The sequence below is a fragment of the Serinus canaria genome, chromosome Z (assembly GCF_022539315.1).
Source record: "Serinus canaria isolate serCan28SL12 chromosome Z, serCan2020, whole genome shotgun sequence".
Taxonomy (NCBI): Eukaryota; Metazoa; Chordata; class Aves; order Passeriformes; family Fringillidae; genus Serinus; species Serinus canaria.
The window spans coordinates 73,176,241-73,203,629 of NC_066343.1; the positions used below are offsets into that span (position 1 = coordinate 73,176,241).

The 27,389-nt window shown below is 44.8% G+C and overlaps 2 protein-coding genes across 3 annotated transcripts in view; both read left to right on the forward strand.

Moving 5' to 3' along the window:
* The first annotated feature begins 511 nt into the window (after positions 1 to 511).
* On the forward strand, positions 512 to 9,401 carry HAUS1 (HAUS augmin like complex subunit 1). The gene is made up of 9 exons (XM_030237446.2): positions 512 to 629; positions 1,673 to 1,847; positions 2,829 to 2,964; positions 3,952 to 4,086; positions 5,041 to 5,164; positions 5,728 to 5,793; positions 6,986 to 7,057; positions 8,150 to 8,197; positions 9,150 to 9,401. Exons 1-9 carry the CDS (start codon positions 576 to 578, stop codon positions 9,207 to 9,209), a joined length of 870 nt encoding a protein of 289 aa, XP_030093306.1. The 5' UTR covers positions 512 to 575; the 3' UTR covers positions 9,210 to 9,401.
* An 8,099-nt stretch (positions 9,402 to 17,500) lies between these two features.
* The window catches only part of ARK2N (arkadia (RNF111) N-terminal like PKA signaling regulator 2N), a 42,953-nt gene continuing 33,064 nt past the window's right edge, over positions 17,501 to 27,389 (forward strand). Inside the window, exon 1 of one of the 2 annotated variants that reach the window (XM_030236841.2) lies at positions 17,501 to 17,645. The gene's annotated coding sequence lies outside the window, so the exon portion shown is untranslated. The remainder of the gene's footprint in view (positions 17,646 to 27,389) is intronic. The other variant, XM_050987232.1, reaches the window with a different exon arrangement.

Consider the following 27,389-nt stretch of genomic DNA (forward strand, 5'->3'; position numbering starts at 1 on the left):
GATCCTTCATTTGCATGAAGGTTTAAGGCGCTTGATTGGCCTATTACAGTTCTGTCCAGGCTGGCTCGTTTCGCTGGGGGTGGTGCACTTTACTTACGTGTAATACGGTACGTTGAGTACCGTATTTCCTATAACCACCCTTTTAACCCCTTTTACAATAACCAAAGTAACAGTACATGCTTAACGATCTATCAACTATTTTACAACAGTTTCTAACCTATTTTTTGCACTGGGACTGTGTCACACCCTGGCTGGGACAGCCCAGGGGCCATTACCCACATGGGCACCCTGGGCTCATGTCCAGTCGCACCCCCAGACATCTTTCTGCTGTACTCATTGATGCCTTCCCCCTCTTGCATCGCTTGTTTCGTTTTTCTGTTGCTGAGGTTCGTTTGGCGTTTTTTACCATCTTCCCTTAACTGACAGGCAGCTCGATTCAGGGCGTTTAACGCTCCGATTAACTGTTAAACACTTTTCCTTCGCTATTTCCCCGGCTCCGGTGCAAGCCCGGTGCCACCGCCGTGCCGCGGCGGCGCCGCCCCTCAGCCGCCCACTCCCGACAGGCTCCGGGCAGGATGGCGGCGGCGGGAACACCGGGCGGCGATTCCTTCCAGGAGAAGCTCACACGGGTAACGGGGGCCGGCGGGGCTCGCTTTCACTTTTCTTCACAGTTTTCTGCACGCACGCACACACGCACAGACACATCGTTGGTGCTGTTTGCGCCTTATGGTGCGGTGGTTTTCTCCATTGCTGCTTTGTGTGCGCGTCGGCAGCAGGATGAGGGAGGAGGTGCTAGGGAGAAAAAATACTCCTAAAGTTATACGGCTGCGTCCATTCTCCATCAGGTTAATTAGGCAGGCTTATGCAAGAGTTTATGTTCGTTACATGCCGTAGAACTTCCATGCTCTTCAGTTATTACTGGTCATAATCTAACCTTTCTAATCTAATTAGGTTGGATATTAGGGAAAATTTCTTCACTCAAAGGGTTGTCCAGGCCTGGCACAGCTGCCCAGGGCAGTGATGGAGTCTCCAAAGCCGTGTGGATGTGGCACTTGAGGACGTGGGTCAGTGTTGGCCTGGGCAGTGCTGGGGGAATGCTTGGACTTGAAGATGCTGGAGGGCTTTTCCATCCCAAGCAATTCCATGGTTCCACGATCACAGCCCTACCTGGGAGCACTGCGTTGATCTCTTATTTCTGACCTTGTTTCTGATGATCCACCTGCTTCGCAGGGCTTGTGGCTTCGCATTGTGGTGGCTCTCTCCTGTTCTCCTGCAGAGAGACTGTTCCCAGTGATGGCTCAGGAATTTTTGTCCCACACACTTTAACATAGTGTTCACCATTTTCTCTATTTAACATCCCTTGGGTCCTTACTGTGTCTTTAGCCAAGAGGTCACATGAATAAAAAGGTAAAATTTTATCACATGGAGATAAGCAGGTATTCCAAGAAATGAGGGAGATTAAAAAGGATATAATATAGTCTTCTAGACCGCAGAGGGTGTTAAAAGAGGGAAACGAATTTTTCTCCGCTTTTCCCACCCATGCCTCCTGGACTGATATAGGAATTGCTCTTCAGGAACACAGAGTTTGTAGTGGTTTGCATCCTTCTCGTCTGTCAGCTATTTTCTGTCATTTCACATGATTGCTTGCTCTTTTGTCTCCCTTCTCTGGCAGGTTACTGTATGGCTAAAGAAATTATATGGGGATGTGCCTATTCCAAAATATGAGGTGAATGAAAGGACAGTGGATATTTTGCATGAAATTATGGAGTGCAATGAAGAGAGAGACAGGGATGTTAAGTTGCTGATAGAGGACATGAAGGACAGGACAAGCAAATATGAAACAGAAGGTGAGTTTGAAACTCCATTTCTTAGTTCCACCTGAGTCAGGCTGCTCTGAGTGATCTTGAAGATTATATTCTTTGAAAACTTTGGAATATGTGTAAACATATGTAATTGAAACAGACTCAGCTCTTTTTTTTATGCAGTTTTTACTGCAATTTACAGTGACTTAGGATTGCTCAAGGATAATTTTTTAAGTCATCTTGAGCAGGCCATGTATGTGGACAAGCAGGTTAATTGCTAAAACCTTCTAGTCTGCTGGGCTGGATAGCACAGCATGGAAATATTGCCTGGATAGAGAGGGAAGTGTTCCTGCAGTTCATTCAAGAGTCTGAGCTGGTGCTAAGCCGCTGTTAAGGAAAGCCCTGGAGGAGCCTAAAACAACATTGAGATTATTAAGTTGTGCTGAAGCTGCCTAGAGTGACTATTTTTTAATTTGTTTGGGGTTTTTTGAGCAAGTGAGTGGTTCAGAGGACCACAATATGTTTTTAACACACTGTCACTTCACAAGCTTTTCTCAGGAAGGAATTTTACTTTTCTGTGCAAAGGCTGGCATAGTACAGATGAAGATGTTTTTGTGAGAAAACATGTTTGGCTTTTGTTCCTTCAAGTGCCTTGCCACCAAAAAAATAAAAGATGGAGACAGACTTCCTGGGTCTGCCATGAACAAGGCTCAGGCTGAGCTTTGTGGGAGGTGACCTGCATGTGCTCATTGCTGTAGAACAAGGGTGAGCTCTTGTTTGCCTGATGTGAGACAACTGGGAGGGAGTGGAGCAGTGCTTTCTCCCTTTATACACTGAATTTGTTTGACAAACAGAGATATGGCAGCACTTAGGCATGTTTAAGCCTTTTTTTAAAGTGTCTTTTTCCCGCAATAGCAGGGAGGGAGCCAAGTTTCCAGTGTGGGATTGGGTTCTAGCTTTGAAGAGTTCCATAAAAGAACCATAATATTAAAAAAATCACTGCTTTGGGTTGTATATATTTTCCAGCTAAGTACTGGCAGGATATTATTGGTCAAAGCCTTGGTTTTTTGGAAGGAGAAATGTCCAAAGAGGCCAACAAAGACCTCAGTGATCTGGTACAAAGTGCAATAGAACTTGACGTGGAGGACACGTCTCTTTCCAGGTAATTCTTCACACTCTGCATTCCTGGTGAAAACATGTGCTGTTTTCCTCTGTTTTTCCGCAGGAGCAGCTCCAAACTTGGCACTAGGAATCTTATTTGTCAGGCTTATTTTTCTCCTCTTGGGAAGCTTTGGGAGTGTATGGGACCTGAGCACAAAGTGCTAGCACTAGGTTATCCTGGCACAGGAAGGCTCTGAAGCCTGAGAAGGGCCTGGGATGGAATTAAATCCCTCCTTTTCCTCATGCTTTTGTGGTCAGTGGCTGCAGGCTGCTGCCAGTTGGACTGTTGTGCCAGGTATCCCAGGCTACAGCAGTGCTCACACTGCGTAGGCAAAGACTGGGGAACTGTGACTGATCTTCCAGCCTCAGCTCCTCATCCTTGTCTGTCTCACCTGGCCTCAGTTCATGCGAGGAGATTCCCTCTGCCATGGAGAAGTGGCATCTGTTAATCTGTTCTCTTTGGGCCTCTCTCCCTAGCATGGCTTTGGCCCGTGGCACTGCAGCACTTGCAGCAAAGAAGGGGCAAAGTCTTCCTTGGAATCCAATTTTTATGTGATATTTAGGATCTTGGCACTTAGATCTCTCTTCCTGAGCTGGAGTGGGAAGAGCTTTGGGCCACTTGGGAAGAGGAAGATACTCAGATGCTGCTGGGCACATCTTGTGACCTTTTTCAGGGTCTGAATACAGTTTCTCTCAAAGGCAGTGAGGCAAGCCAGGAGGGGAGCACATGGTGGTTTTATTCACCAGAGTGCCAGTTGTGTTGTTCACTCACTCTTACTCGGGTTGCTGGGCTGTTTTCCCTTCCAGGTGGAAATTTGTGTTTGTTATGGAAAGCAAATTCCCTTAGTGTCTTATTTAAATTTACTCCTGCCACAACATCAAGAGGAAACTAAGTCATTTGTTCAAAGTGTGGAGAAACGAATAACAACAACTCTGACTTTCAGAAGAGCTGACTCCTCAGCATTTCCACTGATTCTCTCTTCACCAGCTTCTACAGTGCCATCAATGACATGACCTTGGAAATGTATAAAACGAAATCAAAAAACAAAGAAATGGAGCAGAAATTGAGGACCCTCAGGAAAAAACTAACTTCAGCACTGATGGTGGAAAAACAGTTAGAGAAGTGAGTAATTGATGAGGAAGAGGGAAATATTAAGGTAATGCTGGTGAATTTTGTCTTGGGCCATGTTGGTTGTGGTAACTAACAAGAAAAACTGAACTTTTGAGGGTTTGACACATCTCCAATTCAAAGCATTTGGAAGTATCTATCAAAACCCGTGTGTTACGGATACTTTCAGTAGTCACAAGAGATCTGGGAAAACATCAAACCAATTATTTTAAATCAAAAGTGATCTACAAGTTTTTTTCAGATATAAGTTTCTGTCTTCCACCAGTTACTTTTGTCTGAGGCTGAAGACAAATCTGATTTTCTTAGCGTGGCCTCTGTAGTCAGACTAAGGGAGGCAAAACAAAAGCCATTCTCAGGTAAGAAGTTCCCTTAACCAGTGTGTAGAAGATGCAATAATAGTGATAACTCAAAAAAAAATCAGTGTCAAGTCCATTCCCTGGAGGATGTAATCTGAAGGGCTTTGCCAAGCACAGCACGATCAACCCCAGCCTTGAGTGGGGGCTAGCCCAGATGCTCTCCACAGCTCCCTTCCGGTCTAATTATTTCTACTGGGGTTTTGGTTTTTTGGGGGGTTGTTTGTCTTTTAAAGTGGTAATTTGGCTTGTAAAAGAGATTCCCATGTGCTTTCTGCAGGTCTGCCTCTTGATCTGAGGTTTAGCTCATGTAACAGGTCTCTAAGTAAGTTAAGGAATTATGCACAAGACTATTACCCTTTCATTTTAGGCATATGGCTTTTTTCTTTGCCTCTATTTTCCCTGATCTGTGGGGTTCTGGAGGTAACAGCTGTATATGTTTCCATTGGAAAATCTCACAGGGAAATACAGAGTTTTCTCAGTTTTCTTCCTTCTTGTATTGCAGAGTTTAGCTTGAGCATAGGTAAGTAACAGTGTTTGTATACTGATACATCTTTAAATGTAACAGCTTTTTCTTTCTGTGCCATTTTTCAAGGGATATTGAAAATCTGAAGAAATCTCAGGAACCACTAATCGCCAAAGCTGATACTCAATCCAAGAACACGAAGTTCCTGGAAGCTAAATCTAAGGATCTGAAAATAAGGATCCATGATGCTGAGGTAGGTGGAAGGAGTTTTCTTCCATGACACTGTGATGAGATGACACAGCCATGGTTGGTTGAGCCCAAATTTGTAGTTACAGCGACATTCCATAACCTTCCTAAACACCAGTACTGGAGTTTTGAGCTAACAGGACAACATGTGAATATAGTTCAGTTGTCCCTGATGATCTCTCCTCAGTGCATCCTGTGATCAGTAAAGTGCTGTCTCCTCATTCCCTGAGAAACTCTGGCAGGTTACTTTTTGGTTAAGGTCAAGCCATACCTGATACCTTGACAAACACGAAACATGAAGAAAGTGTTAATTACAATTGACATTTTCCTGAGAAGCCTTTCTTCAGCCTTGCCGTGTGCCCTTCTCCCAGTGCTTTTCTGGAAAGAGTTGTTATTCTTAATACAAATTTTAGCAGCACCTCATTTTGTACACCAGCTATAGCTGTGGCTCCAGTAGCGCACGTGTCTGCTGTGGACAACCTCTCTTCTTCTCTGCCTATTCAGATTTAAACAGAAGGAAATGGTGAAATCTTTCTCCTTGTTGCATTTTGTGCTCTCTCCTGTTTGCAGGATGAGCTTATTGCCAGGGGGTTGGACCAATCCCTGACACATGCGGCACTGGTGAAATCATCTGAGGTAGGTTTTTGTATACAAAAGGGTGTTGCTATGGTGGGACAGGCCAGGCTTGATTGTTGGGTGCTTTCAGGAATTGTAGTTTGCTCTTTGGTTGCCTGAACAAATCTTAATGGTCAAAGGAAGCCCAAAAATAATCCTGTAGGTGGTTCCCATAAACTGGGCCATTTTGGGTGGGTTTGTCTCTCCTAGAGGCATCTACTGGAGAATTTCCACAGAATAAATTCCCTGCCGCTGTAAACAGATCTGCCTCCTTTATTTCTGATCCATGTTATAAACAGTGGATATTCTGTGGACTATATCCCACTACATGGCTACCTGTGTATTGCAGAATGACCCATGTGATTCTTGCTATTTTGTGTAAAGTAAATCTCTTCCAAACACTTGAAAAGAAAGGGGATAAAGTAAAATGAAACCCAAATTCAGAATCACTGTGTACTTTTTTTGTTGTTGTTGTGTCTTTAAACATAACATTTTTCAGCTTTATTGTAAGCCTAGTGGAACATCTTAAAGAAAAACACATTTCTTGAGTTAGTAACTACAGATTTTACATGTTTGTCTGTGCACTCAACACATCTTCATACTTTTTGCAGTTATTTTAGTGGGAACTCAAGTCTTTCTCCTTATTACTTTTGCTATCTTTTCCTTTATGTTTTCGAGTGGAGCAGTGAAAATAGGTTTCCTGGTTTCTCTGTTGTGCTTCTCACCAACCAGCACTGGGTGGCAGTGCTCACATTGCCCAGTGTTACATGAGGGTACTGACCAGAACCCTCATTTTTTGTTGGAATTTTGCATCCAAAAAGCCACAGGCAAATTTTCTAGGCTTGTCATCTTATACATCCCAAGCATGAAGTACGGTTTGACTCCTTGACATTGATAGAACTGCTTTGCCAAGAAATCAGTGAAATGGGCAGCACAGATGACTTTATTTTTTTTATTTAACTTTGATTATTTGAAAAGAGTTCTGGACTGTAGAAGGTGCTTAGTTTGCAGCCCTAAAAAGAAATTACTTCCACTTGATAAGCATAAGGGAGAGTCTTTTTGCTGTGCAAAACTTTGGTTTTCCATGTGTTTTATAGAGGATGAAATCTCTCAAATTCTGAAATGTTGTAGGTAACTGTGGATCTATCTCACTCATTTCCATCAATTCTACAAATGATTTCCTGGAATATTATCTGCCTTTCTCTCTCTGCAGGAACTGGCTGCACTGCGTAAAGAAATAGAGCCATTGAAGACAGAACTGGCATCCTATCTTGATTTACCTCCTGTAACTATTTATTCCACTGTTATGTTGTATTTGCCATCAGGTTAACTTTTGTGGACTTCAGAATGTAAGGGATATATCTTTGTGATGCCTTTGGTGGACAGGTAGATGTCCTACAAGTCTGTTAATAATGCAAAACAAAGACTTGATCTGTATTTATTAATCAAAACCAAGAAATTAAGTTCCTTTGTCAGGCAAATTTTGCTCTAACAAAGTAGACAGATTTGCTGGGTAAATTAGTATTTGGATGAATTAACTAGAAATTGGACAAAGAAATATGGAAGAAAAGGAATCCCCTAGGATAACCAATGTTTTGAGATTTACCAGTATTTTAGCTGTAATGCCCGTCGGGCCATATTGGTGGGCACAGCATGTGGTGCAGAGTTTGGAGCTCTGAACAGGATTTTAAGGATCCTGAAGAAATTGCCAAATGTAGTTTTTGTCCCCTAAACTGGCTGCTCCATCATTTTCTTTGATTTTTGTTGAGGGTGCTGTGTACTCAGCTCCATGAAAATGCAGGTTTCTCTTCTCCCTCATACAAACACTGATGTTTTGCTCCTAGAAAAAAGAAAAAAAATGGCTGTGGCTAGAAAAGTGGGACTGCTGCTCTGTTTAATCCACCTTCCTCCAAGAGGCAGCTTCCTCCTTCCTTCAGGTGGAACAGGACATCCAAATGGGATTAGGTTCTCCAATTCCCTCCTCCAGCCTTGCTGTCGGTGGAGACAGGGAGAGCCCCTGGTGCAGGCAGGAGGAGGGAAGGGAGGTTTATCCTTGCAAACCTATTGTGCTTTGGAAAATTCTTGCAACAAATATTGTTGAAATGAAGTCCCTTGATTGGTAGGTTTGGAAAATTGCTTAAAATGAAGGGGTTTTTTTAGACTTTAGGCCATACCACACTTTTGAAAAATATATGATTGCCCAAACCAAACCAATACTGGACTTTCAATGGCAATAACTTCTGCATGTGAAGTGTGTACACAAAACGTCATTAATTGTCTATTAATTCACCTGAGGCTCATCATTAGACTCTTGTAAAGGTGCAGTGACTCTTGTTTATGATGAAATGCTGATTTTTATGCCATTTTCTCTCATTAGAGCATTCCCCTGGCACAAGTGAAGGTTGAAGAAGCGAGAAAAGAACTTGTAAGAGTTTTTTTTCTTTCCAGGAGCTACATGTATTAATTGATTACAGATTTACCCACCTTAGACTGTAGGCTTAATGTTCTCTTGGGGAGATTTTGTGATGCAGAAGTTGTAGATACTGATCAGGGGAACTGGTGGAGTGATGTCTGAGCTGCAAAGGTAGTTGGGCACAGTGATATCAGTGCAGATTAGGTAGCTATATCCCCATGAATTTTGCCTGTTGGAATGTTTATCCACTCACTGTAGGTCTCAGAAGCTTCCTTGCTCCTCCTGAACTCAGAGGGTTCCAAGCTTATTTTAGTCAACATCTGCCTTGTAGACTGCAATGGGGACATTGCCTTGTAAAACACAGTGCCCATTTCCTCCGTGCTTGTGTAATCTGCAGGTGTGGCTGCTGAGCCAAACACCATAAAGCTGCTTGGGAAGTTCATATGTAGCTTTCCTGAGTGAGCTGAGCCACATTTGAGCCCCATAAAACGTGTGTTTGTTCCTTTGGGCTGCTGCCTCCTTGCTTGTAAAGCACAAATGGTAAGCCTTAAACTTGTGATCAAAAATCACATCTAGGTAAGAGCATTTTGCACATTTTCAGGTGCGACTGCCTGGGTTGGTACACCACTTGTTTTTGATTCAGGAGTACAAGCTCCCCTTACCAGCCTGAGGCTGTTCTGAGGTCAGAATGCTCACCTCGGGGAGGGCCAGTGAGCTGGGACGTGTCCAAAATCACACTGGGGCACAGAGGAAAGGCAGCTGAGCTTGTCCAGCCCTCTGTTTGGAGGTTTCCCTGTGGCTGTCTGCCCTTTGCAGTGACAAGTCCATCCAGCTCAGCACCAGGGTTAATCCATCATTGCTGACAGCCTCCCAGGGTTTGATCACTGCAGATGTGTTTGTTTGACAGCAGTGTGTGGAAGCTGTCTCGTGGTCCCTGATTCCTCTTGGTTTTCTCTCCTCGTAGAAAGCCTTGGATGAAGAGCTTACAAAGGAGATTGAGGCTTTGCCTTTTGAGCTGACATAGCCCAGCAAACCCCAGCTCACCTGAAGGGGGGCCTACGTAGAAGATGGTTTTCCTTCTGTTGCCTACTTATTTGCACTAGCAATGCACTTCAGAACTCTTACCTGTACCTTGGCAGCTTCCTGCTTTATTCTTCTCTCTATCAGCCTGTTTGTAAACTTCACCTATTTTTCATTAAATAGCATCCAAACTTGCTGTTGTCTTTATCAGTTATTTTTTCTTCTGTGATACACACCTGTAAAGCAGCTCTATGGGTAGTGCAGGCAGGGATAGTTTTCAAACAAAACAGAAAAAAAACCACACAGTGAGACCTTTCTAGGTCTGAAAACAGTATTTTTGCAGAACCCCTGTGGGACATGATGATTTTGAAGTCAGATTGCCCTTAACAATTCTACCTCAAATATCATCTTCTGCAAGGGTTCCCTGAGCCCTGTTATTTCCATGCCATCACCACACCAGCCTTCCACACTTTTAGAAGTGGTTTGCATATGCCAGCTTTTAGAAACCGTTTAATTCCAAAGCCAAAAATCAGAAAATCTCCTATGGATTGGGGAAAAGCAAAACCTAGAAAGAGTGGTAGCACCTGAGGACATTGAGCATGGGCCTTTTTGTTGTGGGAAGCATCCAGGCAAATAGTGGTGGTCTCAGTGACAAGCTCTTTGTAATTGGAGTTGCCAGAGATTATGGCCATGAGAGCTTCACTCTCATGGCCATAATTGATTTTCCACTGCTCAGCAGGAAGAGAGATTCAAAATTACACTGGTGTCAAACACGACAAGTGTGACCTCTGTCCTCTCCTTTTTTTTTTTGCTGTGATGGGGAGGAACAGAGGGATGCCCAGAGAGCCACTGCCCATGAGAATCTCCAGCCTCTTTCATACAGCAGAAGGAGTTGCTGTTTAGTTGCAGGTGTTTAAATCAAGCTGTGAGGAAAGGGTGAGTTGCCTTAGTTTTGGGGCTATTTATCTTCACTCCTTCTGGGGCAGGAAATGAGGGCAAAAGCAAGTGGAAAGTTGCTGGGCTAAACTGGCTGAAGAGAAATTACCTCAGGGGGAACTGATGTGAAATTTGGAGCAGGCAGCATAGTGCAGGGATGATTACAGGTACAGCTACTTCTTACAAGTAAAACCCACACAAAAGTAATGTGAATGGTGTTTGAACCTGGAAAGAAGAAGATAATCTGATTTTCCTCTTGTGGTAAGGGAAAGAAATTGTAGTCTTGGAAGACATCAGAACATGGCTGGGTAGACATCAAAGAAAGATCTAACAAGAAAGCTAATGTAAGGCACTGGAGGTCATAGCCTGGCAATTAAGGAATCTTAATCACTGGAAGCTCTTAAAAGCAAATTAGAAATTATTCACTCGAGTGTTTAAAACTTGAGGGAGTGTTAATCACTCTTTGGGATACAAAGATGGGATAGATGAGGGTTTGAGGGTGCTGCCAGCCCCGCTTTTTAATGAGAGCCTCAAGACTTACTTGGCTAAGATAAGAAGACTTTTTATCTCACATGTGTAACCATGACTCCAGGCTTAGGAGGATTTCCCGGGGACTGTGGCACTTCCAAAGCTCCACCTCATCATGAGGTGCTGCGCTGCTTGTGAAGCCTGGGGCTGTTCTCCCCTCCCCACGCCCACGGAACAGCTGCACCTCTCCCCAGCTGCTGCTGTTTCACAGCACATGAAGAGCCTGAATCTAGAGAGCAGCAGGGCCAGACTGTCTGGAGAGCTGCCCAAACACAGACACGTGTTGCTTCCTAACACTGGAAACTCAAGGAGGAAAAGGAAAAAAATCCCCAGCAGCTGCATCCGAGCTGTGTGTCACAGCTGAGCCGTCCCCAGCCCATGCAGCGTAAATCAGGCAGCTGTCAGGTCTGACTGCTCAGCTCTTGGTTGGAAATCGGGAAAAGTCAAATAAATGAGATTTGTGGAGCCCCTTGGGAAGGTTTTCTTTGGTTTTGCATGGGCAGAGTGCCTTGAGAGAACCCTTTCCTTTGGTGTTTTGGGACAGACCAGCTTTTCCCACTGGGGATGGGATGCTGGAGGATGAACAGCTCACTGAAGTCGTGCTGAGACAGGAGCACACCAGGCTGGCTGAGAAAAACCTCTGATTCTGGGCTTCCCCCTCTGCCCTGGCAGCTGTTGAGTATTTCCACAGGAGTCACAGTGGGTGGCTGCCAGCTGGACCCTCGGCTGTTGGATAGTATGGAACTATCACCCAACTGAGAGAGAGTGAGGCTGGGGAGGCCTTCACTGCTTCACTGTCCCTACAGGGCATCAGCTGCTCCACTCTGAGCTCCTAGACTGAGCTTTGGAGACACCTGTGTTAACACCTGCAAGATGAGAGCAGGTGCAGGGGCCAGGCTGAGCTGCAGACATTCCATTTTCCCAACAATGTGCTAGAGGTGTTTGTGTTTTATTGCTGTGTGCTCAGTTCCTCCTCCTGGAAAACATGGGGAATTCCACCAGAAAACAAAAAAAAAACAAACAAAAATCCAAAAAACCAAAACCACACACATAAAAAAGGAGTCATTAAAATGATGAACTAGATGTGAAAAATGGGGATCAGCCTCAAGCAAAAACTCATACACATTTTACCACAAATTGACATACTGTTCTTATCAGGCCAATATGCAAAATAATAACTCCTTTAGGGAAAAAAAAATCCTCTGCAGACTAGCATTGTATTGTGAATCTATTTAAAAGAAAACATTCAAATACTATGCCCAAAATAAATAAAATGCTAGAGAAATGCAGAATCCATCAGGCAAATTTAAGGCTTCTAAGCTGACATATGTATCTTTTTACTTAAAATGCATTGAATCAAAAGGTGGGGCTGGAATCTCTTTTGGCTGTGTCTTTTGGCTAGTACTATAGAAATACTCCATCTGTTGCAAAAATTTCATTGTGGTTCATTTCCAGTTTTCCTTGACTGAAAGCATTCAGAAATCTCCTTTCATTTATATAAATCCTTAGGTAGATGTAGGATATTAAGATTAAACTTTAATTAAAAATAACTAAAAATATTAAAAGTTTAAAGATTTATTTTAAAAGTAAGTTGGTTGCATTTGGTACCACCTCCAGTAAAACAGTCCAAATGTCTTGATACTCGATGCTGTTTTGGGTACTTATAAGCAAAATTTTATGTGTCAAATGGTAATGTGTAAAAGATCTTTCAAATTACATTTAGAAGTGAATGGGTCTTAGAAGTCTGGGAAATGTTTTGTGTTTCTAAGCTGTTCTTTGGATTTTTAAAGTACAGGGTCAGCAGTGAAACAATAGTGATCCTGGTCTCTGTGACCTTGCAGGATATCCTTCACTTTGCCTGCAAGCCGGCAGCTGCTGTTAGTAAAATCAAGCAACTTTAGAAACATTTCTTATTTTGTTAAATGCTCACTTCCCTAAAGAATTTCAGCACTGGGCTGTGTTTCTGCTTCTGCAATTCACAAATATTTCTCCTACAGAACAACACCACATGTGAGTAAGCAGAGGGTTTTACCAATGCGAGTGTGTCTTTAAAGAAGACTTGTGATTCCTTCTGTCTTTGCTTTTACCAATGAGAGTGTGTTTAAAGTAAGACTTGTGATTCTGTCTGTCTTTGCCAGGTCCCACCTACATGGGAGGAGGACATGGAGCTGCCTCCCTCTGCCTTGAAGTCCTTCAGCATTGCACTGTCCTGAACTGTATAAACTCTAGTAAAAAAAAATCCAGCAACTCCAAAATTACAAGCTAATCTAATAAATGCTTCCTCTAGCCCTTTGATAAATATGCCTCTAATGCTAACAAAGCAGCTGTGCTGGTTAATTAGGTTATGTTGGCTGATAAAACCTAGCAGCAAGGAAATGTTTTATTTCTTTTCCTTCCCAAGGAGACTCTGGCTGTACCTCAGGGGTGGATGAACACTCTGGTGTTCTGGATACCTTTTCCATGGTCCCTGTTTGGCCACTGCTGTGGCTGTAGGAGTGCCTGGGTGACCTCAAGAGCAGCAGGAGGATGGCTTGGCTGCATCTCAGCAGCACATTTGTGATTTCACAGACTTGGAAAATGGGTGTTTTTAAAATGTGGCTTGGAAGGTGAAGCATCCTTTGCAGAGGATGCTTAGTAATGTGCCTATGAATGCCTCCAGGATGAGCTCTTAAAAAATCATTCTTCAGGCTGGAGTTGGAGGGAAACTTTTGGGCTGGGGCTGGGAAAGAGAAGGGAGCAGGGACAGAAGAGTGTCCTCCTGCCAGGAGCTGGCTGAGTGAAGCCAGTCTGGGAGCCCTAATGAGCCAAAATGCTCTCAAAACCAACTTTTACTTTGACGAGAGAATGTGGCTCAAGGTTGTGCTCCAGCACTGAGTTTATTTCCTCCCATTGTCCTTGGGGAAGCGCCGAGATTCCCTTTGCTCAGCCACGTTTCTTCCTGGCGGGGGAGTTCTTATCAAGTCCTTGCGGGGTAACTAACGCTGAATTCATTGCACTCTTGGCAGACACAGTCAAAGAATGATAACATGGAGCCAGAGGAGCCTAGAAGATGTGCTGGGCTGAAATCCCAAAATTCCTGGAGCCAGCACCACCTCCAGCCCTTCCCTCTTCCCTTCCTAATCTTTCAATGCAATCTCCCTGATGTTTCAGAATGAGTCCCTTGGTATTTCCCCTAATCTGTCATTTAAAATCTCAGGCAATAAAGCTTTCACCACTTCCCTCAGGGAGACGATTTTTCCAGCCTGTGCTTCTCCATTCAAAAGCTTTCCACAGGGATTCTCAGCTTAGACATGCCCTTCTGTAATTTCACCCCATTAAAATAATTAATGTATCCCCAGCCTTCTCCCTTGATGCCACTTGCTTCATCCAGACATTTACACATGACTGGTGTCTCCCTGCTCAGTTTACTAATTCCGCGGTACTTAAGGCAGTCGGAATTCCTTTTCCTCTCTTTTTGTAAAGCCTGCCGATTCCTTCAGCCGCGGAGTCTTGGAGCTCCTTCCCGTGTATAAGTCTTCCTGCAAATCCAAGGCAGATGCTGTTCGCCCTCGCCCGCGTCCTAATGCTTTCCTGTACTCCATCCAAAACTGCTCTGCCCGTTCCCGACTGCCGTGTCCCAGCGCCTGTGAGCTGCGTGGTGTCCTCCGGGTGTCTTTCAGGAGCCAAAGCACATTGTTCCCCAGAATTGCAGGTTCTGTATGTTATTCCCCCCTTGAAAATGCAGGTTCTGGATCTTATCCGCCCACCCCCCACCCCCGCCGCCCCCGAAATGAAGGTTCTGGACCTTTCCCGCCGCCCCCCCCCGGAAATGCAGGTTCTGGATTTTATTTCCCCCTGGAAATGCAGGTTCTGGATGCTATTCCCCCCTTGGAAATTCAGGTTCTGGATGTTATTCCCCCTCTGGAAATGCAGCTTCTGAATGTTCCCCCCCTTTGGAAATGCAGTCTCTGAATATTATTTCCTCCCTGGAAATACAGGTTCTGGATGTCATTCCCACCTTGGAAATGCAGCTTCTGGATATTATATTCCCCAGGAAATGCAGGTTCTGAATGATATTCCCCCCTGGAAATGCAGCTTCTGATTACACCCCGCCCCCTCCCCCCCCCCCCCCCCCCCCCGCCCCCGAAATGCAGGTTTTGGATGTTATTCCCCCTGGAAATGCAGGTTCTGGATGTTTTTCCCCTCCAGAAGCACCCAGCTGGGTGGTGAAGGTTGATGGTCCCAGCCGCGCAGGAAATCGGAGCGGGCTCGGGGTTCTGCCCTCAGCCCAGCACGGGGAAGGTTTTGTCTTTGCTCAAGTACAGGTTTTGTCAGTGCTTTCCTTCGTGCAGACACCACAGATGATGCATTCACCTTCCTTGACGAGACAATTTTTTCACACGTTTGGTGAGAAGTACCTCACAAAGAACCGGTTTAAAAAATAATTGTGGAAGCCTGAATGCGTGGTTCTGCTTCCAGCTGAATCTCTCCGTCTCTCTTAATATCATTAATGCTTCTGGGGTGGCATGGTGTCTGTTTTTCCCGAGTCCATTCCCACGATTTGGGTGGTGGTGTGGGTAGATTTCCCACACATTTCCAGCCCTGGCACTGAGTCCGTGCCACGAGCAGCTCTACAGTGAATGCTTAATCCTGAATTTCCCCGGTGCTCCTAGCCCTGATCAGGACTTACGGAATGGGCTGAAATTATTTCCTTCCACATTTCCGAGTCTCAGGAAACACCTGCAGCTGTGCAGGACAACCCGCGGGGTGCAGAAACACCCGGACGGTAGTTAACGAGGGAATGGCAATGTTTAAAGTGCGCATTACAGTGATTAAAGTGTGCATGACAATGATTGAAATGTGCATTACAGTGTTTAAAGAGGGCATGACAACGTCGCTCGGGTTGCACCGAACGCTTCCCCCCACGCAGCCCCCGGGGCTTGGGTCTCCAGAGGTGCCTCCCAGACCCAAAGATCCCGGGATTCTGCGGTCTCAGGGAGCGCTGGATCGCCAGGAGCGGTGTCGAAGGGAGAATGTACTCGGAGAGTGTGAGTGGTGCTGGGGGATGTGTGTGACAGGGACAGAGTCAGTGGCAAGGGACAGTGATAGAGACAGGGAAACAGTGACAGTGACAGAGTGACAGGGACAGTGATAGTGACAGGGACACTGAGAGTGACACGGTGACACAGGGCTGGTGACACAGGGACAGTGACTGGGGATGCAGGTTACCGGTGGACAGGGACACAGGCAGACAGACAGGTGGACACAGGGACACTGAGACAGGGACAGGGACACACCCACGCAGTGACAGTGACCCTGGGACACAGAGACACAGGCAAAGAGGGACACAGTGACACAGATATAGACAGGGACATGGAGACACTGTAGCAAGGGGATACAGGCACACAGGGACATGGGGACACAGGGACATGGCATAGGGACACAGGGACACGGGGAGGAGGACATAGGGACACAAGGACACAGGGATGCAGAGACAGTCGCACAGGGACACAGAAATAGGGACATGGAGACGTAGGGATATAGAGACACAGGGACACAGGGGTACAGTCACACGGGGACTGGGATACAGGGATATAGAGACACAGGGACACAGGGGTACAGACACACGGGGACGGGGACTCAGGGACACAGGGACATAGAGACACAGGGACACGGGGACAGGGATACAAGGATATAGAGACACAGGGATACAGGTGCACGGTGATGGGGACTCAGAGACACAGGGACACAGGGACATAGAGACACAAGGACACGGGGACAGGGATACAGGGACATAGAGACATGGGGTACAGCCACATGGGGACAAGGACACAGGGACAGGGACATGGGGGCAGGGGGACATAGGGAAAGAGGGACCTGGAGACACAGGGACCCAGGGACACAGGGACAAGGAGACAGGGTCACGGGGACATGGGCACAGGGACACAGGACAGGGACACGGACATAGAGACACAGGCACATAGGCACACAGGCACATGGGCATACAGACACACGGACACACACACATGGGCACACAGTGACACAGAGACATGGACACACAGACACACAGGCACACAGACACAGACACACGGGCGCACACACACACACAGTGACACAGTGACACAGACACACAGACACAGGGGCACAGACACATGGACACACAGACACACGGACACACAGTGACACAGTGACACAGACACACGGACACACGGACACATAGACACATTGACACACAGTGACACAGACACATGGACACCCAGACACAGGCACATGGACACAAAGTGACACAGTGACACAGACACACGGACACACAGACACATGGACACACAGGCACACGGACACACAGGCACACGGACACAGGGACACACAGGCACACAGACACATGGGCACACAGACACATGGGCACAAACACACAGACATATGGACACAGACACACAGACACACGGACGCACAGACACATGGACATGCAGACACATGGACACACGGACACAGACACAGACACACAGACACACGGACACACGGACACAGACACGGATGCACGGACACATAGACACATGTACCCAGTGACACAGGCACATGGACACACGGGCACACAGACGCACGGACACATTGACACACGGACACATAGACACTGACACACGGGCGCACGGACACACGGGCGCACGGACACACGGGCGCACGGACGCACGGACACACGGACACACAGACACACAGACGCACACGCACACGCCGCCGGGCCCGGCGCGCTCCCGCAGCCCCGCGGGCTGGCGCCGCTCCCGCCGTTCCCTCTCCGGCCGCGCGGGGTCGCTGCGGGGCGCGGGCGGCCCGCGCGGGCGCTCGCGGCGCGGCGGGCGGAAGTGACGGCGCGGCGGCCGCGGTGACATTCCCGGCTCTTCCCGGCCGCTCCGGCTGCTCCCGCGGCTCCGGCTCCTCCGGCCGCCCATGCCCCGGCCGCTGCCCCCGCCGGGCAGGCCGCGAGGGGCCCAGCCTCGCACAGGTGAGCGCGGTGCCGTGCGGGCGGGGGACGGCCCGGCGCCGCGGGGAGGGGCGGTACCGGCCCGGCCGCCGCGGGGCGCGGGCGGGGGCTGCGCCCCTCAGGGTGGTCCTGCTGCTGCCGCTGCTTCTCCTCCTGCCCCGGCCCCTCCGCCCTCCCCTGCCCTGACCCTGCTGGGTCGAAACTCCCCACAGATCCCTGGAGCGGCTCGGGGGCCGCTTTGTCTTTCCCGGGACTTTTTGTAACGTGCCTCTTTTTTTTTTTTTTTTTTTTTGCTCTTCCTGCAACGACTTTTGAAGTCGTGTGAGCTGTTGGAGAGTAGTCCTTGTTTCTCCAAGGGGCGCAAGGGCTGCCTTCTGTGCTTCTCCAGGGGTTTCTTTGCGTCTTTGTTTACCTTGGATGGTTTGTTCCTCTGTGGGAAAATGTGTTTTGTATGGGAAGGATCCTCGAGTTGCTCGTTGCGTATCTAGCCCGGATTCCCCTTGGGCTCCTGACATCTAATGGGTTGCAGATGTGGCTCCCAGCCGCACAGACATCCGAGGGGAATATAAAAGTTAACTGTGCTACTGGTTCCTTTTTAAAAGCGAAACAAGGTGGGCTGAGCAGACTTGTAATATTTTAACTGTTTCCCCAGTTCCAGTACTGCAACTTCATTTGCCTGGAGGCTACTGAACAACAAAGGCCACTTTCTGAAAGACTTGTCGTTTTGTTTGTCTGGTTTTTAAAACATTTTAAAATTTATTTTTAGGGTTACATCGCTTCCACCTTTGTTAAGTAGCATCAAAGTGTATTTGTGTCTTGGTTTGTTAACCGTGTAACAAGGCAGCTTGCCTTAAAGTTTGTAGGTCCCTTGGTGAATCTATAACTGTAATAACTTAGTTAAGCAATGTTGTGGTTGTAACTAGTTGTGCACTTTAAACCAGCACAAAGTACCTAACAACACTTCAAAACCTGAAAAAAAACTGGTGTGTCAAGGTGGCAGAAGTCAGTCCTGTTTGACTTTTTTTCCCCTGACAAGTAATTCTTGCTTTTAAAAGTGAATGAGTAAGTAAATCTTTGAACCCTTGAGCATCCCTTTAAAAATGTAAAATTTATTTTCATTCCCCCTCCCAGAGATTTTATTAGGTTTTAGATCTTCTCTGGTACTTGCCAAGCATCAGACCAAATAATAGTTTCACTTACAGGCAAGGGCTGTGCTATTTCCACTCTTCAGGCTAAAAATTTAAGTACAAGCAGTAGTGCCTCTCCCCTTGGAACAGGAAACAAATGCTACATTTAAAATGTTTCTCTTAAAGCATGCTAAGTTACTTCAGTCTATTAAAAACATAGTGTTTGACCTTGAGGTAGGAACTGAGTGTGGTGCTCTTTTCGGCTCCCCACCCTGTCGTTCTCCTGCCCCAGTGCCACCTGTAATTGCTGTTGCTGTGGTTTGAGTGCTGGGGGCCAGGCAGTCAGGGCAGCACAGCTTTCCCTGCTGCCCTGGAGGAGGGAAACCCGACCTCTGTGGAGGAAACAGGTCTGTAGCAAATGCTCAGGAGAACAGTGAGGTGATTGTCATGTGTTTGCTAAACCCAGACACCCCCCCATATATATATATATATATATATATATATATATATATATATACACATACATACATATAGATAGATAAATATAAATAGATATATGGTAGGAAGACAGTGAGAGGAAGTGTGGGGAACTCATCTGTCCAGCAGCAGTTGTTCTTAAGAGTAATTTTCTGAGAATTTCTCACCTCCAGTGATCTAGAGGAGGCTGGTGCTGTCCGGGCAGCCTCCAAAGAGGGTGGTTATGTGGCTACTGAAAGCCAATAAAAAGCAGTTTTCTGTGGTTCTGGCTTACCAGGGACACTGGTGCTCTGTCTGGGGAATCAAGGGCAGGGATGCAGCAGGTGACGGAAGGCAGTGTGTGAGTCTGGGCAGCTGGTATTTCTGCTCGAGTACATGAGGGCAACAGTTCTGACTCATTTTGAAACACTCGAATTTTTTAATTACACTGTGTCAACTATTTCTGTTTGCTCTCCAGCCCAGTTGCTGGTTGGCGTGGTGAAGAGGTGCAGGGAGGAGGAAGGGCTGTGGCCTTGTGCATCCAGATGTGTGAGGTGTGTGGCCGTGCAGCCTGGCCATCTCTGCCTGCTTGGAGGGAATCACAGAGCACAAACCAGGAGTGGGTGCCTTAAGCTGGGTGCTGTGGAGGGAGGGGAAACGGGAAGGAACCTGAAGCCACCCACAAGGCAGTTGAGAACAGTCACAGCAGACAGAAAATGTTGCCCTGCTCTAGCTGATAAAAAGGATGTAGGAAGGATGTTTGGGTGCCTTTGACAAATGGGCACTGTGGAGGGGGTGGGATTTATGGGGTAAGTTAAGGTTGAGCGAGCAAAGAGTAAATATGGATTATCATGAGGGGCTTTGAACATGAAACATTAAGGAGGTAAGTTGATGTAACTCAATGAGGGCAACAAGAAATAATTGCCTTGGCTGTCCTGACCTCCTTCTCCTTGCTGTATATTTGCCTTTAAAATGCAGAAATCTTTGCCTGGATCCCGTTCACTTTCTTCACTTTCCCTTCTATGTTATCACATCAACTCCCTGCACCACCAAGGATGTATGTGCCATCTTTGACCTGCCTGTACATCAACATCTCACTGAAACATCTGTTAATGAGATGGGGGGGTCTCTACGTACCACACAGGGAAGGGGATGCACACCGAGTGATCCATCTCTCTGGTTTCCCTCTGACCAAAATACCACCAATTATCTAGCGGTATGAAAGCTTTGGAAAGTTTTTTAAATTACTAAATAGTTTCAAGCAACTTACATGTACTTGTCTATAACATTTCAAACTTGTTGTGTTCATGGTACTTTTTGACAGAATTGGGTCTGTGGTCAATCTCAGCTTCTGTGTTTTTATCTGCAGTTGACAGAATGGCTTAGAAAACTGCAACCATTGACAGAAACTGAGCAGCAGATTTAATAACACATTTACTAGATCAAAGTAAAAGATTTAAATATCATAATTGCCAGCATGTAACTTGTACCCTGGAAAAAATTACCAAAACTTGAATATTTTTTGCTGGCTTGAACAGTATTGGTGGTGATGGGACCTGAAAATGAAGCAGCACTGGGAGAGGGGGACAGGCATAGTGCTGGGAAAGAGCTCTGAGATAAAGTGTGGTACAGTGTGTGTCGCTGCTCTGAGACGACCTTCTGTGGAAAGGAAACAACTTTTGGTTTTCCAGAACCAAAATAAATGTTCAGCACATGAATGGGAGTTCAGCCTTTATCACTCTAACTCAGGAGCAGCCAAACTTATGATACTGGAATCTGTGGCAGCAGATGTTAATTGCAGGGAACTTGGACAACACAAATCACTACACAAATAGTACTTTCTGTCACATCTTTGTTCCAGGTTTTTAATGCATAATGCAGTTCCGAGTCTGTGACTTGAGGTTTAGAACACAACGTCCACAAATGTGCAATTTTGAGCAAAAAGAGAACTGGATGAAAGGGACTGTAAATCAAAATGTGCATATGGTGTAAACATTAGCCTGTGCTGTTGCCTGGTCTGAAGGACATAGTCCCTCTCTGAGCTAAGCTGATGCCTCATCAGTTACTCGGTGTTACTGGTTAAGGATTCAAATTTAATCTCTGCTTGCCCATTCCCACTCGTTAGTGTTGCCTCTTCCTGTGTCTGATCAGCATGAGTGGAGCCTGTAGCAGTTTCTTCTGGATGTGACTGGCTCCCTGCAGCTGGGCACACACAGGTTACTCATGCAGGGCTGGAAATGAGATGCAGCTCAGCAGCGCAGGTGTTGCAGTGACACTGTGTCAGATGCATTACTGACTGCTCCAGGAGGTCGAGTAACTTGCCCATGGTCATGAGGTGTGTCAGCTTTATGTTCAGAATGATTCATCTTATTATTTAATAAGGTGTTCAGGGCTTTTGTATCAGTTTGAGCACTCAGTCTGTCTCTCCAATGCTCATAAATGATCTAAGTAGTAGAATAGTGTACAGGCTTCAGCCTTTCTGTGCCTTGTGATATTTGGTCTCTAAGAAGACAGCTTGGAAGCTGTTAATACTCAGTCTGACAACTTTTGAGTCATAAGTGGAACAGGTGGTCACTTTTTAAATAAATGCAAGTTTTTGAACATTCCTTCAAGCTAACATTCTTGTTTCAGGGTGTGTGGATTGTGGATTTGACATTACAGTGAGGATTCTGCAGTGTCCTGCAAGATGCTCTTCTGTGTGATGCTTCAAAATGAGCATTCCTGAAAATGAGCAGGAAGACCCAGACGTTGATTGTTCCTCTTGCTACCTTTTTGCTTTAGTGTCTTGTTTCATGATGCTTGATGGTTAGCATTTCACAACTTATTTTAGAGAAGGCAGATTTCAGTTCCATTCATCCAACATGGGTAGAGGCAAAGTGACTCACAGTAACAGAACAGGGAATAACTAAAAGCCAGATTTTATAATATCAGTTGTCTGCATGATGAAACAATTACCATTTCAGTAATTTGTTTTCCACTGGGACTATTGCATTTTGGTGGTTCCAGTGTGAGGCTGGTGTTCAAACACTTGAAGAAAAAAAAAAGAATCAGGTTGTCCTCATAGCAAGGTGGGGCTGAACCACTTGTGCAAGAGTGCAGGAGTGCCCTTCTCTTGTACTTTGGCTTTCTCATCAGCTGGTAATTCTCCTGGCTCCTCAGCTCACTCTCCTGGTTCATGCTCTCTTGGAATGCCAGATCTTGCCAGAAAGACATTTCTGAGTAATCTGGCAATTTCAGGAAAAAATCTTCGGAAAGAATAGGTCAGGAGAGTTATCTACTAATTCTGTGGTTGGAAATGCAATGATTTAAAGGCTGCCTCCTACTGAAGGAAGTTGGGTGAAATGCTTGTGGGGTCCTCCTCGTGTTTGGTGAGAAGTTTTTTGGAAATGAAGTTGCCCTTGTAGGAAAGAATAGTCTTTTGGGTAGTGGTGCCTGTGAGCCTGTAAGTGCAATTTCTGTTGCCAATTAACAAGGTTCGTCCAGAGGAGGTAACACCTTTTGGTAGCACTCTGAAGAATCTGTGAGGATTTTTACAAAAAGAACTTGTATTTCTTTGACTATTGTGTATTGAAAGCCTTCAAGGTGAAGTTCTATTTTTTACTGTCAGCAAATCATCTTAAATGCAAAATACAGACTTTGGATCCACTCACTGTAATAAGGAAAATCCAGGAATTGTTGAATAAAAATAAGCTAAGGAAGTTCATTGAATATCTTGCCAGGGTTACCTTCATAAGGCCTCAATAATTACTTATAAACCCCACCTCAACTTAAAGTGAGTTTGATAACAGACACCTGATCTCCCTTGTTTGTTTTACAAGATAAAAATGGTTTTTTTACTGTTTAACACCTGTAGTGGATATTGTTGTTTGTCTGTATGGAGCTCTCCAAGCTCCAGCAGCAATACGGCTGTGTTGAATTAATGGAATGAAGTTGAATTGATAATGCAGGCTCCATGTTCTTTTGGGTTTTTTGTTCCATCTCCCCTTTTACTGGGAAAGCTGTTTATATAGTTTGTCTCCTGTTGCTAACCATTAGTTCTGCCAGCTGAGCCACTTTTTCCTAAACTGGAATAATATTGTAAGAAGTAGTTTTGGGGTAAAAGATGCATTTTAAGGATTGTTTGGTTTGTGTTTTTTGGGGGGCTGGGGGGAAAGAGGGGGGTTCATGTTTGATTTTTTAATTTTTTTTCTCCTGTCAGTACTTGCTTGCATGGTTCTGCTGAAAACTGCCTTTTAATTTTCTTTTTCTCTTTATGTAGCTGGTAACTTGGTATCTTCTTACATACTATTATTTAATTTCTGCAGTCAAATACATGCAAAGTCTTTTGTGTGTTGTGGGAAAGAAATATCTGCATTCTGGTCTGTCTGTTCTCTTGAAGTACAGCTCAAATTTCTTCTCCCCTGCCAACTGGAAGTAAATTCTGTAGAAAGATAGTAAAGCCCGTGTTAGAGGCATTTTTGGTTATCACACATGTGACTGGCTTTTGACCCAGTCCATTCTTTTTTGACTACCCAAAGTAGTTTTTGTTCATTTGTAGAGCCAACCTGTGTTTGCTTCATACTGAGACCTGGGACTTGAATTCTTTCCTCTTTTAGGAGCACTTTGGACATGTAAAGACTGCACTGTGATTGTTAGCAATCTGGTGGATGCTGAAATCAGCTGGTACCTCTTGGTGTCAAGAACATCCCAACAGCTGTTAAATTTCATCATTTGAATGCCACATGACTTCACTTTAGTGTACTGATACCATTTATTTTTTTGTGGTATACCTTCTCTAAATCTCTATTGCAGTATTTAGATTTGATACTGCTAGCTCAGAAATTAAAGAAGCAAGTGAATACTATAAGTAGCTATGTGGATTAGAAAATTATTTGAGATCAGGGCTTGTTGGGCTTGCAGCTCCTTTTCAGCCCTTCTGTAGAATTTGGATGTGTCACCTGATGGTCAGACCATAGAATGAGTATCTTATTGCCCTATACCTTACGGCAAAAAAAATCATTGGTGTTGAATTAAAGTCTTTGATACTTTAAAATACCCAAGAGTTGGTTTTGTTTGTTTACCATGGCAAAGATGTGTAAAAATATCTGACCATAAAATATTTACCAACTGTAGAGTTACTTAGTATCTCATAAGTTGTCTTTGTTAAAGGGCTGTCCTGAACCCGCAGCAAGTCTAGTTCAGTGCCTTGAGCTTTTGGGGAGATGTGGAGATGCTGGAAAATTGCTGTGGGATGTGGCACTTGAGGACATGGTTTAGTGGTGAACTTGAGGACTAAACTGGAGGACATGGTTTAGTGGTGAACATGGTGGTGGTGCTGAGTTGAAGGTTGGACTTGATGATTTTATAGGTATTTTTTTACCTTTTACCTGATTCTGTGAATATGGGACTGCTGAGATGTATTTACTGCTTTGAAGTTACATTGCAGTTGTCCTGATCTACCAGTTGGAGTGGTTGGCAAATGACACAATGTTGATTACTTTCAGTATAGCTCAGGTAAATGTTCCTAACTTCTGCTCTGAAAATTAGGATTAATTTGTTACGTGGTGTTCAAGCAATTCAAAATGTGGCTTTTACGTGAGCATTACTTTTATCATGGTAGAACAATAGACCAGTGTTTCTTTTGGACATCTGTTTGTATGTAGTGGGGAAGCACAGAGCCCATTTCATTCAAGAAACAGAAATGGACACGTAAAGTGGGAAAACCTGTTGAACTTTTCATCTTAGAAAAAGGTGGTCCATCCCTGTGATGATCCTCTGTAGGGTGATCTCCTGCAAAGTAATGTGTAGCAGAGAAAAAAGGGAACTTTTGTAGTGTTGATTTCTGCCACTTGTTTTATTGAAAGAAAAAATGTAAAAGTGAGTAATTTAAAGTTTTAGGAACAGGTAGTAATAAAGATATGCTGCCTCTAATTTTTAGAGTAGAGAGCTTTGTAGACTTTAAATTGTTGTGCCCTTGAGAAAAATGGTTTCATTATGAGGAAGAAAGGAGATTCTTAGAAGGCTAAGTGCAGCCAACCCTGCGTGCTTTTATCTGTGTGCAAGGACTATGATTTTTTCATTGTGGGGTTCCAAGTGCAGGTGGTGAATGTTTATGGAAGCCTGTGTGCGGAGTTGTGAAATAAATTTAGCTGGCCCTTGCCTGTTCTTTGAAAGAGGCAGAATATATGCATTAAGCATTACAATGCAAAAACCTGTATTTAAGTGTGCAGTTTTACTTCTTATGTAGGATAAAAAAATGTTGCTTTTCAAGATTGCAAAGGATGCTCTGCAAAGCTTTGTATTAACACATACACTAGTAATTTGTATTCAGGCTTTGGTAATTTGTATATGCAGCCTGTTGAGCACTCAGTAGGAGCAGCCTGTTTTTAGCCTTCATTTATTTATTCAAAACCAGTTGAAACACAGAATTAGTTTAATCCTTTCTTCTTTTGCTTTGTACTGCAATTTTCTTGCCCTCTCTCTTCCAAAGGGTCCTATTCTTTGGGGTTGCTACCAGGCCTGATTTGTGAATCATCTGATAAAGATCCAGCTCCACTCCCAGAAATGTGCCTTAGGTAGAATCGCATGCCAGTGAGTCAGCTTTAGGGCAGCATTTTCAAAGGAACGCTATATAAATTACACAGTATCCCTGTGGGGGCGGCTCAGTGTTATGAAAAATCTGCCGTGGAGCATCGTGCACACACATCCACACAGAGCTGAGTCAACTGTCTTGACTTAAATTGACTGAGTGCTGGTCTCACTTCTGTTTTAAGTACACTGGTTTGTGTGAGACTTAAAAGAAAATTAAGAGGAATGTGTGGTATCTTCGGGAGGAGCTGAACAAGCTGGGAAGTCCAGATAGTGTTGGTATTTCTACTTTTGTCTGGGTGCAGATTGGTCTTTTGTGATAGATGTCTGATTTTTTTAATTTTTTCATTTTTAGTTAATTAAGCATTCTGCTCTCTGGCGTAAGGAATGGCTTTAAACTGACAGCAGGTAGGTTTAGATGAAGTATTAGGAAGCAATTCTTGGCTGTGAGGGTGGTGAGGCCCTGGCTCAGGATGCTCTGTCCCAGGAAGTGTCCAAGGGAAGGGTGGGTGGGGCTTGGAACAGCCTGATCCAGTGGATAGTGTCCTTGCCCTTGGCAGGGGATTGGAACTGGATCATCTTTATGGTCCCTTCCAACCCAAACCGTTCTGTGATTCTTTGATACTTCTATGTGGTTTTTGTACTAAAATGTCACTGGTGAGTTCACTGGATTAATTGTTCATTTTCGATAGAGAGGAAGGTGGTTTGAGAAGAAAGAAAGCATGATTGAGACACCTACAGCGGCAGAGGGTTTTGGTCAAGCTTCAGTAGTGGACAGGTTCATTTGCAGTTCACATCTTAAGAGCTACACATCCTTCTGTCAGAAGAGGGCCTAACTTTGCTTTTTGCCAACAATTCATCCGATATTTTGAAGCATACATGCATTACAGTCAACTCTTCTGTACCCAGGCCATTTGCAGCTTCGGTCCTCTCCCAACCTACCCTCCTCAGACACACAGTCTATCAAGTGCTCGAGTCAGAGTTCTTAATGAACTTGTCTGTGTGTTTACATTTTTAAAAATAGTCGGCTATTTTGCATAATTTTATTAGCCTCTGTTTTATGCGTATGTCGTTACCTCTCTCACACCTCTGATTTTTTCCATCTCTGTTGGGTAAATGTGAGATAATGTAATCCACTGGAGATGGAAATAATTGTTTGTGTAAAAATGAGCCATTATAGCATTTAGTTCCTTATAAATATCAAAACTTTCATATTTAGATGAAAATAACTGACTTCTGTGGCACTGAAGCTGTGAGGTTGGAAGGATCTCTAGTTAACTTTGTATTCTGAACAAATAACTTGTATGCAGCACTGCAGTTTAACTTTTCATTTATGTAGTAACAAAAGTCTAAAGAATGTACATGATGTTATTTGATTCAATAATATAAGTACAGTTTCTCATTTAAAAAAAATATATGGCTTCTAGTTGAATGGTAAGTGGTGAGAGGAGGTGGGTTGTTCAAATTGTTTTCTTTCAGCACTAACTGAAAGGACATTAAAAGGCAGTGTTCTGCTAGGTAATTCTTTTTCATTTCAACAGTTACTAGAATTGGCATAAGAAGGTTATATGACCATAAGCAGGGAAAAGAAGTGGTCTGTTGGACTGTGATTAAG

Excerpts from the sequence above, each read along its gene's own strand:
- HAUS1 (XM_030237446.2), top strand. The coding sequence starts at position 576 with ATGGCGGCGGCGGGAACACCGGGCGGCGATTCCTTCCAGGAGAAGCTC. Across the intron at positions 5,794-6,985 it reads CACTGGTGAAATCATCTGAG|GAACTGGCTGCACTGCGTAA; the intron begins GTAGGTTTTTGT and ends CTCTCTCTGCAG. Across the intron at positions 7,058-8,149 it reads CCTATCTTGATTTACCTCCT|AGCATTCCCCTGGCACAAGT; the intron begins GTAACTATTTAT and ends TTCTCTCATTAG.